Source organism: Bombus fervidus, chromosome 6, assembly GCF_041682495.2.
Source record: "Bombus fervidus isolate BK054 chromosome 6, iyBomFerv1, whole genome shotgun sequence".
NCBI classification, from domain to species: Eukaryota; Metazoa; Arthropoda; class Insecta; order Hymenoptera; family Apidae; genus Bombus; species Bombus fervidus.
Window position 1 is genome coordinate 13,040,662 of NC_091522.1, and position 19,124 is coordinate 13,059,785.

Genomic DNA, 19,124 nt, shown 5'->3' on the forward strand with positions numbered 1-19,124 from the left:
AGTATCGACAAAAAGCACCTGGTTGTAAGCACATCGTGATTACGCTCCTGCAAGACCATAAAGGCACCACCTGTCGTTGAGTGAACGCACTAGTTTGACTTCGAATCGAAAATGGCTGACAGCGGGGATGCTGTGAATAGTACGTCTTCAGGGAAAGATGCTAGAAATACCGTCACCGATGGTCCTGTCACCGATCCAGCATCAAACAACAAGGTAGATTGAAGAATGCTATCGTCAAATAATTAAACAAACGGATTATTTTAACTTTGATTTTGATAACGTAAAATCATGACGTGCGTTGCCACGAGTATTGTATTTACCGCCGTACTAGTTTCTGGCTAATTAAATCACTTATAAAAATAAAATATATCTTTTTTAATTTATACTTTCATTCCATCAAAAGACAATGATTTAACAAAGATATTGTGCTTTCTTTATTTCATTGTTTTTATGTTCTTCTATTATGTTAAATTTGTATTAAGTCATTCATTTACCTTTATCTTCCTTTACCTGTGTTTTGTTTTTTTTTTTTGTCATATTTCAGCCCAACCCTTTCAAGTCATATGACAACATGTTGCTGTTATATAATACAACACATGGTAGTAATTGATGTATGGTCTTGTATATAACTTCTGTCTATTGTCAAACAAATAACTTCCTTCTATTGTTATTTCAAATTGAAAGATCCATGATCTTGGAATTATGATTCTTATCATGATATACTTCATAGGTATATTGTTAGGAAAACTGAATACTAATCTTATTTATTAGTGAAATCTAAACTCTGGTTTATTTATTAAATTTACTGTGAGTTGAAATGTGTTTTATGACATAATGTTATTGAAAATTATTGAAAGTTATTGAAAGATATATATAAAATACTAAAAAAAAAGTAATGAAAATCTAATTTATAAACAGACTGAATATATGCCTTTGCCTCAAAAGTATTTTTCCATTTAAAAAACTATTGTAACTGACACTTTATCATTGTTACACAATATGCAAATGATGTTATGATAATTGGCATGAAACTTGCAGACAATTCATATACATGAGTTCAATTGATAAGAACAATCTTCTAAAGCAACATTCTAAGTACTTTATTCTAGATATTGACATTTTCTAATTCAATATGAAAAAGTTTTTAATATTTTAGTTTTTTCAGACAAAAGATATTTCATTTTCTTCACACATTTTTTAAATTTATTATTTCTTTCTGTTACATATCCTTCTATGTATAACAGTACTTTAGCATATTAACTATCACAAAAGAAATTAAGTCTTAACATCTTTAATGACACCAACTGTATAATACATATACATATATGTATAATTTCAACTTTGATAATGCAAAAAACTAAAAAGTGATTTGCATGCTATTACACATATTGCCTGCTATCAAGGCGCTTATATTATTTTACATATAGAGCATTATTCTCACAGTAGTCCGTAGGTTCGGTACCAATCACTCATGCATCACTCATTATATGCCTAAATACACCATATAGGCATGGCACAATTAGCACTACTGAACCAATGCATTGAGTGCAACTGAGGAATGATTACAAAACAAAAAAAGAAGAGGGGGGAGATACATAAAACTGATATCTTTGTGTACATAAAACTGATATCTTATATAAGTCAAGTTTTACTTACAAGTACAACCTTTGGGAGCTTTGTACCTAACTACGGACTGTATTATGAAAATTTGATCCAATTTGAATTATGATGGTGGTTGTTGTGATTTCAGAGCCTAGAGGCATCAAATAGTGCCTTTCACGGCGCGAGAACAAAATTAGTAAGTAAGAATATGTGTGTACAAAACACAAGTAAATTTGTACTCCTTTCCATAGAACAATCCTTGCAATTTCCTCAGGGCTGCTTTAACTCCTATGACAACATAAATGTGGTATGTGCCAATGGGTTTATCATTTTTGCTTTCCCATCAAATAACACAGTAATAATAAGACGATCCTTTTAATGCAGCCAAATACTTCATTAGACTACAAATAACAAGAACAACATAAAATCAAATGATATTACACCAAAAATCGTCTATATTAAACTGTGTCCATTCTATCAAATAAAATAGCTTTATTTGCATTTTTTCTGTTTGTAGTCCATTTCCATCTGTTGCAGCCCTTTTGAAGATGAGAATTATTCATAATCTTATAATTTATTTGACCTTTTAAATGTTTAGGATTCCAAGTCTGGAGCTTTGAAGAAGTCCAGCCGTTATCGTAGTCGATCTTTGTCAGCCAGTAGCACAGATAGTTACAGTTCTGGTACGAATACATTCATTACAGTGTTGTACATTTAATTATTGTAACTTGATTATTATTAACGTATGGCGGTTAATTTTAGCATCTTATACAGGAAGTTCATCGGACGAAGATGACGTGTCACCTCGTGAAAAACTTCAAAAAACAGAAAATGGTTTCACAGATTTTTGTGTGCGCAACATTAATCAACATGCATTTGGTAGAAGAGAGATAGAAATAGCGGAACAAGAAATGCCGGGAATTATGGCACTTCGTAAACGTGCCGCCGATGATAAGGTACACAAATTATTTACTACAAAAGCAAAACTAAGCAATATTAATGTATATAATAAACAATTATTTCAAACAGCCATTGAAAAATGCTAAAATTGTTGGGTGCACTCATATCAATGCTCAAACTGCTGTTCTTATTGAAACCTTAGTACATTTGGGTGCACAAGTTAGATGGGCAGCATGTAACATATATTCTACTCAAAATGAAGTGGCTGCTGCCCTGGCTCATGCTGGTTATCCAATTTTCGCTTGGCGTGGTGAAACAGAAGAAGATTTTTGGTGGTGTATTGATAAATGTGTAGCTGCTGAAAATTGGCAACCTAATATGATATTAGATGATGGCGGTGATGCAACACATTTAATGCTCAAAAAATATAATGCTATGTTTAAAATGATTCAAGGTTTGTCTACTGTTTCTTTTGCAGCCAAATAGATAATAATAATGTTAATTTCTAGGAATTGTTGAAGAGAGTGTAACAGGTGTACATAGACTATACCAATTATCAAAAGCAGGAAAATTATCCGTCCCTGCCATGAATGTCAATGATAGTGTAACAAAAACTAAGTTTGATAATCTTTATAGCTGCCGCGAAAGTATTATTGATAGGTAAATCAATTGTAAATCAGTTATTGAAACGCACTAGAAGTATCTGCTAATTGCTTCTACTTAGATATCTTATTGCAGCTTGAAACGATCCACAGATATTATGTTTGGTGGAAAACAAGTTGTAATTTGTGGTTATGGTGAAGTTGGCAAAGGCTGTTGTCAAGCCCTTAAGGGTTTAGGTTGTATCGTTTATATAACTGAGATCGATCCAATTTGTGCTTTACAAGCGAGGTAGATAGTTTAAAATAAAATACACTGTATATTACATAAACGATAATACAATTATTCATACAGGTATTCTTTACAGCATGGACGGTTTTAGAGTAATGAAACTGAATGAAGTTATCCGAAATGTAGATATTGTTATTACCGCAACTGGCAATAAAAATGTAGTTACGCGCGAACACATGGATAAAATGAAAAACGGTTGCGTAGTATGCAATATGGGACACAGTAATACCGAAATAGACATTGTACGTTCAAATTTTGACAATATATAACTACTTCCTTTAAAATTCGATTAGATTTTCAACTAGAGTTTGTAGGGAAAAACTCGTATTTCTTATATTTCAGAACAAAAAAAAAAAAAAAAGAAATATATTGATAAGACATTAAGACTCCTTTAATATGTTCTTAACAGAACAGTTTACGCACGCCCGATTTAACTTGGGAAAAAGTAAGGTCTCAAGTGGATCATGTTATCTGGCCAGATGGAAAGCGCATCGTGTTATTAGCGGAAGGCCGATTAGTCAACTTGTCTTGTTCCAGTATCCCCTCATTTGTTGTATCGATCACAGCCGCTACCCAAGCATTAGCACTAATTGAACTTTTCAACGCACCATCAGGGCGATATAAAAGTGACGTTTATCTGTTACCAAAAAAGATGGGTAAGCCTAAAATATTTTTATGTTCCATTATTATTCAATTAAAGTAAGCTGTAAAACAATAATACTACTCGATAGATGAGTACGTGGCATCGTTACATCTACCAACGTTTGATGCACATTTGACGGAACTAACAGATGAACAAGCCAAATATATGGGACTTAATAAGGCTGGACCTTTTAAGCCTAATTACTACCGGTTAGTACATTTTATGCTTCAGTTGGAATTGTCACTTAATTTTATTTATTTAAAATCATTATCTAAATTTATTTCAGCTATTAAAAATACGTGGATAGGCAACGTGACACGGTATATGCAATAATCGAAATTTGCGTTTATGAGTATTGAAAAATAACTGCTTTTTTTTTAAGTTTCTTCTATTAATTTCATTTATCTGAATTAATAGAAACGTATAATAGGATTTCATGTTATCTTTAATATAATTCTATTTTCCTTATATATTTCAAAAAGTATTTCTATATGATTCCAACCAAAATATTGTTAGCACTGGCTGCAATAATCAATAACCAGGAGTTATATAAGTAAATATATATTTAATTAACATTCACAAGTGTATAGCAATTACTAATTTATGATATGTGCATGCCTAGAAATACATGTACAGTTGTTCAGTCAAATCAAAGTACAAGTTTGCTAAATGACCAGTTTTCCATTTTAAAATGATGTTAGAAAAGGAATTTCCTGTAAAGATCTGTATACGTAAATTATCTGTAACACTATCGATTACGGAATTAAAATTTCTTATTGTAATTAATTTTTATCTTCAAATACTATCATCAATTCTTTTTAAAAATTGTTACATGTATAGAGGATTTAACATTATAAGATATTGCTTATTGTATGAATAAGTGAAGTTTAATGAGTTATCTTTTGATGAGTTAATGTCTGCAATTATATCCAATAACTGTACTCAGTTTATTTACCGAAACAGCAATTATGTATATTTACAATTAGTATATTTGTTTCTAGAAAAAAAAAAAAACAGTGTAAAAATGAAGCAATCCAAACTATGTACATAATTATTTAAGAAAAACTAGAGAAAAACCAACCCTTTTATAATTGGTCATATCATCCGTCGATAGAAAATAATGAAAAAATAGAAATCAAATAAACGTCTATGATGCCATGAACCTAATAACGTTCTTCTTGATTTATATTTTCTATTCCTTTCTACTGTACCTTATATAGAATAATATACTTATTTGTTGAAATTAAAGAGTGAAATGTGGGGATTTATATTTTTACGTTTTAATCTTATTGTTCATTTAAACTAATTTGATTACAAGATTTGATATAATAAAGTTAAAATTCAAGTGTAATCGATTTACTAAATATAGAAACTACAGTCAATACTTTATATTTAAATGAATATAATTACAGTAAGAGGAGAATAAAAATCAATACATTAACATAATGAAGCTCAAATAAAGACTTTGTATATATACACGTTCAGAAATTATTAATATCGTAAATTGAGAACAATGAAGGAATACGTTGTAGATTTAATAAGTAAAATACATCACATCGATATAAATGTAATATATTTCAGTATAATTATTATAAAGTAATAGCTCCTGAAGCGCTTATCGACAGCATCGATTGAAAGATAAAGTTTTACAAGAATTCTTGTATTTTTCTTTCGATCCGTATATGAGTATTGAAAAACAAAACAACTTTGGGATTGATCGTAAAAATGAACCTATACAAATGGCAAGGCTCAACGGCATGGCATACATATAATGGCATAACAGCAGCGATCTACAAAAAGCGAACTTAAAACACAATTTTGTGTTATAAAGAAATAAATAATAAAACCAAAAAAAATGTAGTAAAAATATATTTTACAATACTCTGTACAAGATCTTATTAGAATTAATATATAGTTAGCTCGGTGTAGATTGGTTATCATGAGACAGGCTATTCATCCTGGAATACTGTTATCCGACTTCGTTTTACGATTAATATCTTTTATTATTACCACGTATATGAATTAAAATTACCAATTTTATTTGCGATATCAGAAAGTTACTTCCTTAATTACGAAAACAGTCCGGTCATTATTTTAATATATTAATTTCGAAAATTCATTTATAATACTATTTCCAAAAGAGATATGAGTATTGCAGTATTCCACGATTAATATTAGCAAAGTTATTATTAACGCGGTGTCTGTACATTTCTGCAAAAAATAACCCGATGTTTTTGAAACATTCACCATCAGTGCAAGTGAAAATTATTTTGTTTACGAACACTAACGTCGTTCAAGGATTAAATGATTATTGCGAACGATCAAAACTTTGAATTTTCGCAGAAACAAACAGGCACGTGTAAAATATGTAGAGCGAAATTTTGAAATCTTCTTTTCACTACGTCAACAACAAATACTTCAATCAAAATCTGATAATCTGCATTAACAATTCACTCCACTCTAAATATATATTAAAAAGAAAATCTATGATCAGAGAGCCCAGATAGTAATAGTTCTTTAACACGGTTATGTTACACGTAAAAGAAGAAAATAATTAATAATATTTACATATATCGATTATATTTGTGAATCATTGCAATAAAACTGTTTCGCACCACATAAAATAATTTTATATCAATTAGTTTCACCCTTTTGATTTCATTAAATTTTCTGTTACACTGAGCTCCCATAATATTGATGAGAATATATAACATAAACATTATAGACATCCTAACAAGCTATTTAACTAAATTATACAAGGGCTGTTTGATTACATAAAAAGTGGAGAAAAAAGAAATTGCGAATATACGCGTTTTATATATGCCTCCTGGTCTCTGCAAGGCAAATTAATAATCGATATAAAGGTAAACGTTTAATAATAGAAATATGTCTTACACGTGTCACGTAAATCATCGATATATCTTCTATATATATATATACATATACACACACATGTATATATATAAATTATATATATATAATTTATATATATGTAGACATACATATATATATAAATATAGATATATATACAAATCATTCAAACCACAATTCCATCGTTTAAAACTTTTTCAGATTAGGCTATATATATATATATATATATTTATAGTGCGCAATAAAGTAGTTTTTTTTCATTTATAAATATGTAACAAAAATAGATAATAATAGATATATTATATGTACAATGTAGACATGTAAAACCTAACAAAGTAGATGCGCGCTTGGTTACTTTCTAAATCAATCTAGAAGCCTTTACCGTGAAAAATACTTAATTATCTCAACATGAGCATATTTCGAAATTTTGCGTGCATTCATGCATTTTGCTTCTCGTTTTACAAAGACGGCATTATTATTTATATTAATTGATCATTTTTTTCTCGTTCTCTTACTTTTCCTTTACACTCTACCATTTTATTTAAGGATCTTCTCTGAATGAACGATAATTTTCAAACAAATCGATCGATAATACAATTCTGTTCCAAGATATCGAATCTGAATTTTATACACGTACTTTCAAACACTTTGTGTTCACGTTCTTATGTAAAAAAGAAGAAAACATCTACGTTCCCGAATGCGAAATTAAATCGGATGTATTCACGACATATCGACTACGTCAACACAGACTCTAGTCAATTGTCGTCTAATCATTTTATTTCCTAATCCTTTTTCCAACTTTACCTAATATTTTTACGAACTAAGCAGCATTTTTTACAGATTACACGCGATTCATTAAATATTAGCGGCTCCTCTCTTAGTAACAACAATATAACATACGAGTATACGTAAGCTCGCTCCAGAAAAAGTTCCACGGATCTATCGAGTTCCTCCGTGGCACTCATTTGAATATCGTTTCACAAGGTCAAACAATGCTTTGAATTAATCTAATCTCCATCGCTTTTTTTTTTTCTACGCTTCAAAGAATACTTTCAACAAGATTCGTTAATGAAGCTTATTTGATCTTGTAAAACGATTCGACTGCAAAAATCCTCCCAGGCCTTTTTTTGTACTGATATACATGTGTATAGTATACTAGAATTTAGTTGTTCGATTGTTCAACACGAGATAAAATGCATACGATCTTATCCAATCGCTACAAATGATTGTTCGTTATAATACGAGAAAAATACGATTTTTCTCCTTCTCTTTATATTGTTCTCTCTGTACTTGATAATATAAGTTTGTATAAAAATTCTTCAACAGAGAAATTGTTGCAAACATTGATCAGTACAATAATTAACATAGTTGAAATTATAATAGTTCAGCATTAAATGATATGTCGACGAATATGAACAAATTAACAACATATTAATGAAGAGTCGAGGATTAAAAAGAATTTGTTTAGTAATTGATCGTAAAGTATAAACAATAACCATTAAAAAAGGCCTGTAAAAACTCATGTACCCCGTCAATGACTAGCTTAAGGTATTATGCATATATAATATATGTATATAATTTTGTTTTGTTTTAGCATAAATGTTTCGATGGCATTGCATAGTTCCTTAAAATTTCTGCAAGGTGGGCCGTTTAGTTACAAGATATGGATTCTAGCATATCTTGATTTATTCAATTTTGCTGACTGATCAAATTATATATTCGAGACATGTATGATTTTGTATCTTTAAAATAATTTTTGTCAAAGATTTTAAAAGAATTTATTCACTGATAGAAGTTGACCTAAAAAATGTTAAAGGTTTTTTTCTATTTACAAGTTATTGAAATTCTGTTAAAAGATTTTTGTGCAGTCAGCAATGATATTTAAAATATAAAAGCTAAAGTATATTGTTTTTTAATCCATTTTAATTATTTAAACGTTTTCAAATGCTAAAGAAATATATAAGAAACATGCAGAATCTAATTGGTTTCAAAATTGCGATTTGATTAGCCTTCCCTTATCTTATTATCCTTGACCCTGTACTTGTTGCCATAGTTTTCCTTTTACTGCATACTTTCTATCAATCATTGCTAACGATAGTAAGGTACTACAGGAACGATTTATAAATTATATACACAGATAAACAAATTACGCATATGATTGTAGTTCAACGGAAAAAAATCGACATAATTTTTTTTGTACGCAGTGCACGATTTTAACAAACGAATGATTCAAAAACCGATAATTTTTGCCTCTTACGATTTGATCGTGAAAGAGACAGAAACTAGCACAACTTTTAATATTTACAAATAAGCAACTCATAACTGCAATTTCTTTTTTCTGGATCATAGATATTTGTTTTATTCCAAGGATCGATTAAACATTGGAATAATACAGATATCTGTTTCTAGATGTATAGTTTCGAAATTTCATTGAGATTAAAAAAACAGTTGTTCTATATGTGCATATTATTATCATGCATGATAGGGCGAAAGAATGCATTTGTAATTCACGATATAAAAGAATTCAAACGAAACATCATTGAAAATTTTCAAATCGTTTTGAACATATCTCGAAATATTAATACTACTACACAGAGTCGATTAAAAACCTCACAATGATTAAATAACGGTCCTTCTACAATGAGAATTATTATACTACCGTAGATAGCGAAAAATTTGATTGTTCGGACAACAACGTGTTGTTTGTCGATTTATGTATGCCACATAATTTACTTATAATCTATAATCCTTACTCTATGGCGTTGCTAGTGATTTTCACATCACATTGCACGATAATGTATATGATACAAAAGTAATTCATTTTGTACATACTTTCACAAATGAGGGTGTTTCATATTCGATGTGTCCTCGTATCGAATACATATATTGTGTACGATACTCTTCATTTGTTAATTTTCATTTCTCTCTTTCTCTCTAAACAAATTCTTTTCTTAATTCAGTCGTTGAACCAACATTGAATCATGCTGTTTTGTATAGGTTCCTAGAAAACACTAAAATTTTAAACACATCGATGTGGACACATGTAGACAGAATATCGCGATGTTCATATGTCTCATAGCATGCACGTTTTGTGTTCCAATTTAGCATTTTTAAGATCTCCGATCTAAATACTATATTTGTAAAAACAAATGTAGGATTGAATTGTCATTGACTACATTTCGAAGCACCTACAAACGTAAAATCGTATTGCACCATAGTTCATTAGAAAAAACGTCCCTACATTGAAGAAAGTTCAAAGTGACAAAATACACAAGCTACACTGCCACAATCAATACATTTGCGCCTTTTTTCTTTCATTAAATAGTACTTGGCACAACAGTCACTTTACTGTATTGTTCATCTGACTGTCCAGTAGTAGTTTGTGGCAGTGGCTTCTCAAACCTCTCATGCTGTACATACGGTGATGACAACGTCGACGTTCTATGTTGATCTAGCTTTGGATTCTCTGCTATGGTAACATATCCAGTACTCTGTTTAGTCGTAATTGGTTTGTCTGCATCCAACTTTGAGCTTGGCTTCGTACCACTGGTCGGCCAATACAGAGGATACCCTGTCGTAACATCTTCTTCGGTTTCGTTGTCTATCACTTCTGAGATAGGAGTTTCCGATTTTCCCCTTTGTTGTTGTTGTAGCATTTGGAATACGGAACTCGCAAGGACATATGGTTGCGAACCACTGGTCGTAGAAACTTGAGGTACAGTAGTCTTTTGCGACGAGTCTAATGTATCTGCTTGATGATTTGACTTTTTCGAGACTTCAGAAATTGAAGACACGGAAACGTAGGGTTTCGACGAGGAATCCAACGTAGACGGCAAAGTAGTTGGACTTGCGAAAGAAGAAACGAACGGTTTGCTGCATGAATCGGTCAAAGAGGTGGCTGCAAATGGAGTAGACATCGTGCTCCTTGTACTATCGATGCTGCTTAGAGTGAACGGCTTTTTTAATGAATCGATTAAACTTGTTTGCACATATGGTTTAGAGACTTTGTCAGAAGTTGTGAACGGAGTCAAAGATTCTAGTTTTGATTTTTTTGACTCTGCAAATGTTAATTCATCTAGATCGTGTAGCGAATCGATGGCTTTTTTATTCTTTTGTTTCTGCTCCAAAGATGCTAATGTTATGTATGGATTTGTGGGCTTGGGTTCTGATTTAATAGGTATTAGTGTATTTGCAGTAGATTCCGTTAAATCACTGTCATTCTCAGACTTTGCAGACTGTGCAGATTTAGGAACAGTTCCTATAATACTATAGCTCCCTGCAGTTGAAGTTTCCTTAGGAACAGGACTTGGATTACTGGACAGTTCTTCTGATGATGGCATACTAATGTACCCAGTCGAAGACCAAGTATGTTGCGAAGTTGTGTAGCCTGTACTGTCTGTTAAGTTAGGTGTAGATCGTGCCAAAGATAACGTGTCTCCGATGATGGGCTCTCCGGATTTTGCAACTTTTGCGTATCGTTCGCGAAACGATGAATGTCTCAGGCGAAGACTCGAAGAATCAGAATTCCAAGCTGGTGTTTCAAGCAATTTATTGGGCGAAACCGGCATTGGATCTATTTCCGTACCACTATCGCTTGAAACCTGAGAATCTGATGTTAGCGAAGAAGTAACAGATTCTTGTCCACTTGAACAACCACTGGAATCAGCAGAAGATTGGCGTATATGTTGTTCTTTCTCAAGAAGTGTCTGTAACAATAATGCATAAGTATAAATAGAAAATACTAATCTTCTATTACCAATACAATCGATATATTCTTGTACCTGCACCATATTTGACGCTAATCCTGGTGGTAATTTAACTTCTACATCTTGCATAGCTTTGCACTTCAACCAAATTCTAGAACAAGTAAAAACATGTGTAAATAAGATTATATTTATTTTATAAGATGTTTAACATATATATTATCTAGGTTATTCATACCGTTTTGATAGATGTAGACAACAAAAAATAATTATTATGGTACTAAAGCCTCCTATCACCCATATTACTGTCCATACATTGTACGATGGTCCTATAATGAATGAGTAATGAAATTGTTATACATATACATAAAGAGTATTATTCTTCTTAGTAAGTACTATAAGCCCTATAAGTATTGGACCTCTTTTTTCTTATCATCCTTATAATTGTTTTAACTAAGAAACTAAAGAATAAAACGAAAAACAAAGAAATTAAGACTTACCTTCACTATAACAATTTCCCTCGCCAGGCTGAGACCATGGGCCGCTTAAATGAATATTATTCGGTGCAATGTTAACAGCTCTTATACGAAATTGATATAATTTTTCTCGTTCTATAGATTTGCAATCAGGGATAGGTAATCGAGCTTCTAAAACATTTATAAAAGAAATGTTAATAAAAAAGGCACAATTTTAAAAAATATATTTATCTGCTAAAATGTTACCTGTTTTAGTACTATTGTGTATTTCACCATCTTTCGAAGATATCTGATAATAATTTATGTGCCCAGCGGTGTATTCGGGTCTAGTCCACATAACGATCACTTGGCTAGAATTCATAAAGCGCACATTAGGTACATTAATCATTCCCGGTGCACCAATTTTCGTAATCTTGCGAATTGTAGGCGATTTGACACTGCAAGATACAGTACATGCGGCTACACTAATGCTATAATTTGTATGCGATAACAGATTTGTCAATTCAGTTTGAGTTGCGTCTTCAACTTTTTTCGCGTGTTCGTTGTAGTAAACTTCGTAATAACGCAATACACCATTCATTGCTTCTGGTGGTTTCCATACAATGCTCATTGTCGTATTTGTCACATTTATAATTCTCACGTCCTGTGGAGGAGTTGTTGGTGCTGCTTCAAGAGTTGTATTATACAAAGGATCACTATGCAATCCTTCCCCACTTTTTGTTAAAACAGCGACAGCTAACATATATGTTGTATACGGTTTCAAATTGTTTACAATGCCATGGATAGTATGAGAATCGGCTTTTATCGTTCTATTAAGTTTCGGGCCTTTACAATTCAGATCATATGGCGAAACAATAGGACAATAATAAATATTAAATCCTTCTACTATTCCAATGCGATCCGAACAATCTAATTTCCAACCAACTTCAATAAAGTCAGAACCAATTCTATTTATCCACACAGACTTCATTTTTCCAACTACTTTATTATGTATTACAGTGCATGACGCCCATACCATACCGCTACTACCTGTGTTCGTATTTGCAGAAATTGCAAATTGATACACTTTGTCGGGATCTGGTACAGTCATATTATAAATTGTTGTATATTTTGATACATGTACCCAATCTAAATAACCCTGCAATCACCAATTTTAGTATCAGTAAATTTTTACATTACCGAAGCTATCAATAGTTAATAAATACATACAGTGCACTGGTAAGGGCGATCACGTTCATTATCGCACCAAAAAATTGTATAATTTGTAATTTCCTTATTCATTTTAGGTGGTTTCCATGATAATTCATACAAGCCTCTATCAAACGCAATTTTTGTAAATGCTACAGGTTCGTGCGGTACTGTAATATAAATGCATTATTATTCATACCATGCACACGTATATTAGTTGAGCATCACAAATTTTCATTCTTTTATATTAATCTTACTTTGGGATCGACTAGGTATAAAAATCTTAGCACGTTCTTCATTTATTCCAACAATATTTGTCGTAACAATTTCGAATTTATAATTATTGATACTAATTCCCTTGAATTTAGCGTATGTTCTCGTAGTTTCATTCGGAACAAGAGACACATTTCGTCCATTTTCTTCTACACGATCAATCTCATACTTGAAATTATCACCATTTTCTAGATATTGTGGTATAGTTTGCCAGTACAAATATACATCCCTGCTAGCACTGTTCTCCGCTATTTCAAAGCTTCCAATATCGGTTTTTGGAGGACGGCCAGGTACTAAAATACCAAATATATAAAAATATAAAAAATATTTCGGGAAGTACCTAGCAGTAAAATTAAAATTGCAGGAAACGCAACTTACATCTTGGTGGTGTTCTAAAAGTAACATCACTAAACTGACTCCACTTATCTTCCCCAGTCGCAACAGCACTTTTCATAAAAACTCGTACATCATATACAGTATTGGCATACTCCAACCCAGTAAGATTATAATATCTCTTATGCATGTGAATATCATTTGTAATATTGATTACCTAACATAAGATTGTATTAGTAAATATGTTATGTTATGCTTCTAAAGAAAATATTATCTTAGTATTTATAAATCCTCACCTGCCAGGTTTTTTGATGATCCCATTGGTTTTGATACTTGATTCTATGATATAATCCAGGTGGAAAATTCTGCATTGGAAAAGGCACACTCCAGTGCAATAATGCACTATCAACCGTTTTATTAATAACTGATAAATTAGCCGGTTTCGCAGGGATAACTAAAATTTATACATTTATATAATGTTGAAAATGGTATTATTAATATATCAATATTACATGAAAAAGTAAGAAATACAAACCATGAGCAAAATGATGAAACTTATATGTAAAACTGGCATTTCCTAGAACGTTATTTACGTTCAGTATAAATGTATAATATTCATAGGGTTGTCGATAAATTGGATTCGTTGATGTATCCCACAAGCACATATTTGGCTTATCATCTTTGTCTTTTTTATCATCTTTATCTTTCGTTGGACATGGATATAATTTTCTACCTCCTGCTCTTCCCGGTAATTTAAATACGATCGTAAAAGTCGTTGTAACATAGTTTTGGACTGGTTCCCATGAACATATCATAGTTTCCCAATTATAAGATACGCAACTGAAGTTTTGAGGTTCTTGAGGTTTAACTGTCAATAATTAATAAATAGATTATATTATCTCTTACCACTATAGAAAATGCTATATTAAGAATGCTTATAAGTAACTCTTTGTATAAAAAGGTTAAATAAGCTTAATAAAATAAGCTTTTATATTTATGACAAAATGATAAGATATACTTATCTTAAATGATAGTTAAGCATAAATTCCAAGATACAAAACATATTAAATGATATTCCTATAATTCTCATGAAAGTAGGCACTGAATGCCCACTCTTGTTTTCATGAAATGCCTTTTAGCCTATTCTGATTAAGTTTATCTCAATGACATAATTTTATGAGTTTGTATAATATATATTATATTAAATATAATTTTTAAATTAAAAGATGCTATATTATTTTTAAAAAAATACTTGCAAAGTAAAAAAGTACTTACAACCAACTACAACTTTGTTCAAACAAACTGATTCCAGTTTTTTGTAGTGATTATTTTGTAATCTTAGTCTACAATAATACATATCTTCCGCAGGTGGAGGTTTTTCTACATCTAGTGATATTGTAGTTTCATTGATAATTGTAATAAATTCTGGTTCCATCTCCTTTTGATTACGAAAGAATACAAGATCTGAAGCATTTTTTCCAGGAAATTCAGCATCCACGAAAGATTGATTCAATATACATAGTATTCTTAAAGGCTGACCATATTCAAGTACAATATCACCTTGTGGCCAGGTCCCTTGAAAAAATAATATTGTAAACTTAAGTTCAAAATAAGATTTCATTATTAATGAATTTATTATGTATATTTCAAATTAAATATTTAGTAGAATATACAGTAACTTTATCCTAAATTTTAGCCTACACTGTACATCTAGTGTATTATATATAGATATGTACATTTAGTACCAAGACTAGAATTCCAAAAGGAGAAACAAGATGCAGGAATTATTTATAAACTCAACTGCAATAGAAAGTTACAAATACTTCAAAAGCATGAAATTAGCTACATCTAGTTGTTTAAATTCACGAATATATGTTTCTTTTAAATAAAACTTACTTCCAGGCGTTTTTAAACCAACTGCACATTGATTAGAATCTGCACTGCATATTGTTGTGCATAATAACAAAATAACAAAAGGAATTAAAAATATTCTCCAAAAACAATTCTTCCATTGTGTATCAACATTTTTTGTAACCAGTAATGACAAACTTTTATTTGTTCTAATTCTCCATAAATTATATATAGAACACATATAACTTTGTGGAATTTGTTTGTGTTGTTGACAATGCATTATATCACAATTATGATTAGAATTAACACTCCCATTTAACATACAATGATGAACTGAACACGTGTCAGATAAATACTTAATAGTTGATGAAAGTTCAGTTGTGTCACATGGATCATCTTCTATCCTGTTAATAACATCTACCTTCTGGCATAGACTGATATTTCTTGAGACACATGTATTATCTTCACATCTCTCTGAATCACAGCACAAATTCTCTGTCATTCTACTTTCATTTGAACATCTAACAACATCATCATGCTTTGATGCAGCATTTTTAAAATCTGATTGTAAAAAGTGAGACATTTCTTGCTGAAATTTTTTGGGATCTGTTCTGTTTGAAGACATCTTGTGCTCCCATCACTGAAAAAGATAAGAAGAATAAAATATTACTTTAAAATACAAATATTAATTTAAAAACATTTGATATTTTAAATTTAACATTAAATTAAAATAATTATGTAATAAAATAAAAAATTAGATATTTTAAAATACAATGCAACAAAGCTAAGCTATAACTAATAATGTTTAGAAGCTGAATGTAAGATTGTAATTAATGAGATAGAATATATGTCTCAAAGTCAAGGTCATGCTGTATCACTTCTACATTTTTTTATTATGCTGTCAATAATTCCTTATAATATTTATTTTTTACTACACGATAATACTAAGTAACAAAATGAAAATATTTATATGAAGAACATTACGAAGAACTGGTTACACAATCATAACACAACATATTGAATAATATAATGCCACAGATATGTGCTGTATATTTTATATATGTAGACGTAGTGAACAATACTTTTGTATTCTATGATGTTGTATCATAGATGCATAACAAATGAATGAAGGAACACACTAAAATCAAGGAGATAACTTGCTCAGATACAAGATTGTAGAATGAATTATTCATTAGCAGATCGAATACTATTGTTTGACATAAAGGTGAAACAAAATGTTGGGGAGTCATACAATTCCATCTTTGAGTAAACAGTTATTTTCAACAGACCTATTTTAATTTACACTTTAATCTTTGGAGTTATTAAAATTTTTGTTAAAAGTTTTGTTTTATAGAAAGCTTTACAGACAAAAAAGTTTTACACTCTGTACGATTTAAAATTATATATGACTCATAATAATAATTAGAGAATAACATGCACCAAAAGAAAAATATTAACACAATTTCAATAAATAATATGTGTGAAAACCTCAAATAGTTAATATATATAAAGCTTTATCATTTAAAAACGTTATAATGCAATAACCGTAATTAAATCAAATCGGGTTAATAGCAACGAATAAAATAAAAATTAATAATATGTTTATGTAAGGTCTATTATATTATTAATATATTTTTCGAATAATTTTAATAATCATAAGCTGTGGTCGCTGTTATTTACTAGAAAAATAATTATCGGAATAATAGGAAAACTGATAACTTGAAAACGTAATCAGCCATCACGGTCGCAGTGTAAGTGAGAAGGAGAAAAAAAGGAAAGAATATGTATATACACATACACATATAGAGTTATATATATATATATATATAAAAATTTCTACACTAATTATTTACTGTAATAGGACAAAATCATTTCATCTATAAAACTAATAAAACTCTCACAGATAGTTGAGAATCATATCGAGTTAAAACCATTAAAATCGTTTATTTACGAACATACACTATGTCCACAGCGTAACGCGTTCCATGTAGATACCCATACCTCGTATTCTGTCTTGTTGCGTGTGTATGTTCTGTGTGGTAAGATTGTGTGTGATCTCATGAATGTTGGTCTAATATATGTACATAGCAGAAACGCACGAAACAATGTAACAAGGCTTGTGCATTGTATATATCATGTATATATAATACCATGCAGCATGTTTGAGAGCGTAGAAAATATTTATCTGATTAACAAGGGAAAATTAGATGATTAAAAAATCACAGCATTATTTATAGAGAAATCGACCAATACGACATATTTCGTCAGAGCTGGGAAAGTCCAAAGTAGTCGCGAATACCACTCGTTTTCGAGTACTTACCGTCAGCAAGTAGTCGACGAATTTCTGCAGATCCCTCATTGCACTTCCATGTATTCTAAATCGTCTCCACACTATTTCACTGAACTTAACACTACGGGCGGTCGAACATAAACCCGTTTTATCCGCTAGGTATATCTTCTGGTTACCGTAACGCGTTCAAGACTAATACTCGAGACTCGAGACCTCGTGAACTGCTAAAACAGTCGGCACGGTTTCACGGGTTGTAAGTTCCATGCACGAGTCGCAGCCGCATAAATCGGCCGCGTCACTTCATATTTGCGAAAAAATTCTGTTTACATTCGCCCAGAGGGACCCAGGAATAAATATATATGATACACATTCTAGGTAAAATACGTGCGATCAATCGACAGTGCTGCCAACATGTCAGTGATCCTTTGTGAAAAATCGAACGACATAACATGAACGATTGCACAAATCTATTACATAATTCGGGAAAATATAATATTTATATGATGTTTCTGATTATTCTATTTAATTATTTTAGAAATGTTAGAACATAAGAAGCATAAAAAACGCATGTTTTGAATGCTGTAACTTGACGACATTGACTGACGTCATACGACGTCAAGCGCTGCATTCTTGGAAATGTAGGCGCAGGCTTCATAGTTGACCGCGATATCTTCTAACAGGCGCCATTTTCGAATTCAATTAAACAATCAGATTTAGATATGTATAGACATATTTTTTTAGTATGTTATAAATGAGGTATGAATTTTTGTCTAGTATTTATATATTCATACTTTTAAAGAAATCGATAATTTTAATATAAAATTAATTGTATGTTGATGAAAAATTAATCTTCCGTCAACAGATAATAATAAACATTTGAGAATGGATTCAATAGCTAATTGTAGATCTTTATTCTCTACATATGTATCAACAATGACCCTATAATAAAATTCTAATAATACCGATATTTGAAATTCGGTATTGTTATTAGAATTAGAGCAATCAACAATTACCGTTAGTAATAAAGAACTTATACCATATTATATATCTGTTTATAATAAATATAAAATGATCCAGCAAAATTATAAAGTAGTATAAAGTAA

General features: G+C 30.8%; 2 protein-coding genes across 8 annotated transcripts; one reads left to right on the forward strand and one right to left on the reverse strand.

Moving 5' to 3' along the window:
• Positions 1–56: 56 nt before the first annotated feature.
• Positions 57–5,206, forward strand: LOC139988461 (adenosylhomocysteinase-like 1). Of its 4 annotated transcripts, none has more exons than XM_072005938.1 (11): positions 58–213; positions 1,751–1,798; positions 2,201–2,285; positions 2,377–2,558; positions 2,632–2,956; positions 3,012–3,162; positions 3,241–3,393; positions 3,470–3,635; positions 3,803–4,049; positions 4,125–4,245; positions 4,323–5,206. In XM_072005938.1, exons 1-11 carry the CDS (start codon positions 112–114, stop codon positions 4,327–4,329), a joined length of 1,587 nt encoding a protein of 528 aa, XP_071862039.1. In that variant the 5' UTR covers positions 58–111; the 3' UTR covers positions 4,330–5,206. The 4 variants fall into 4 exon arrangements, with proteins under 4 accessions (XP_071862040.1, XP_071862041.1, XP_071862039.1 ...); XM_072005937.1 differs by having other exon boundaries at positions 59–213; positions 2,365–2,558; XM_072005939.1 differs by lacking the exon at positions 1,751–1,798 and having other exon boundaries at positions 57–213; positions 2,365–2,558.
• A 683-nt stretch (positions 5,207–5,889) lies between these two features.
• Dome (cytokine receptor domeless) lies at positions 5,890–18,436 on the reverse strand. Of its 4 annotated transcripts, none has more exons than XM_072005901.1 (14): positions 18,052–18,436; positions 17,733–17,916; positions 15,777–16,371; positions 15,156–15,455; positions 14,416–14,748; positions 14,177–14,334; positions 13,926–14,097; positions 13,532–13,840; positions 13,296–13,444; positions 12,333–13,224; positions 12,111–12,257; positions 11,849–11,939; positions 11,689–11,764; positions 5,890–11,613 (listed from the first exon to the last, which is right to left on the reverse strand). In XM_072005901.1, exons 3-14 carry the CDS (start codon positions 16,354–16,356, stop codon positions 10,225–10,227), a joined length of 4,596 nt encoding a protein of 1,531 aa, XP_071862002.1. In that variant the 5' UTR covers positions 16,357–16,371; positions 17,733–17,916; positions 18,052–18,436; the 3' UTR covers positions 5,890–10,224. The 4 variants fall into 4 exon arrangements, with proteins under 4 accessions (XP_071862002.1, XP_071862003.1, XP_071862004.1 ...); XM_072005902.1 differs by having other exon boundaries at positions 17,691–17,916; XM_072005903.1 differs by lacking the exon at positions 17,733–17,916 and having other exon boundaries at positions 11,695–11,764.
• Positions 18,437–19,124: the final 688 nt, after the last annotated feature.

What these genes read in the sequence shown, in the direction of transcription:
- LOC139988461 (XM_072005937.1), top strand. Translation starts at nt 112, where the DNA reads ATGGCTGACAGCGGGGATGCTGTGAATAGTACGTCTTCAGGGAAAGAT. An exon ending in ATCCAGCATCAAACAACAAG is followed by an intron (nt 214 to 1,750) that starts GTAGATTGAAGA and finishes TTGTGATTTCAG; the next exon opens with AGCCTAGAGGCATCAAATAG. An exon ending in CACAGATAGTTACAGTTCTG is followed by an intron (nt 2,286 to 2,364) that starts GTACGAATACAT and finishes GGTTAATTTTAG; the next exon opens with CATCTTATACAGGAAGTTCA.
- Dome (XM_072005901.1), bottom strand. Translation starts at nt 16,356, where the DNA reads ATGTCTTCAAACAGAACAGATCCCAAAAAATTTCAGCAAGAAATGTCT. An exon ending in GTTTCATCATTTTGCTCATG is followed by an intron (nt 14,335 to 14,415) that starts GTTTGTATTTCT and finishes TATAAATTTTAG; the next exon opens with TTATCCCTGCGAAACCGGCT. An exon ending in TGTCTACATCTATCAAAACG is followed by an intron (nt 11,765 to 11,848) that starts GTATGAATAACC and finishes TACTTGTTCTAG; the next exon opens with AATTTGGTTGAAGTGCAAAG.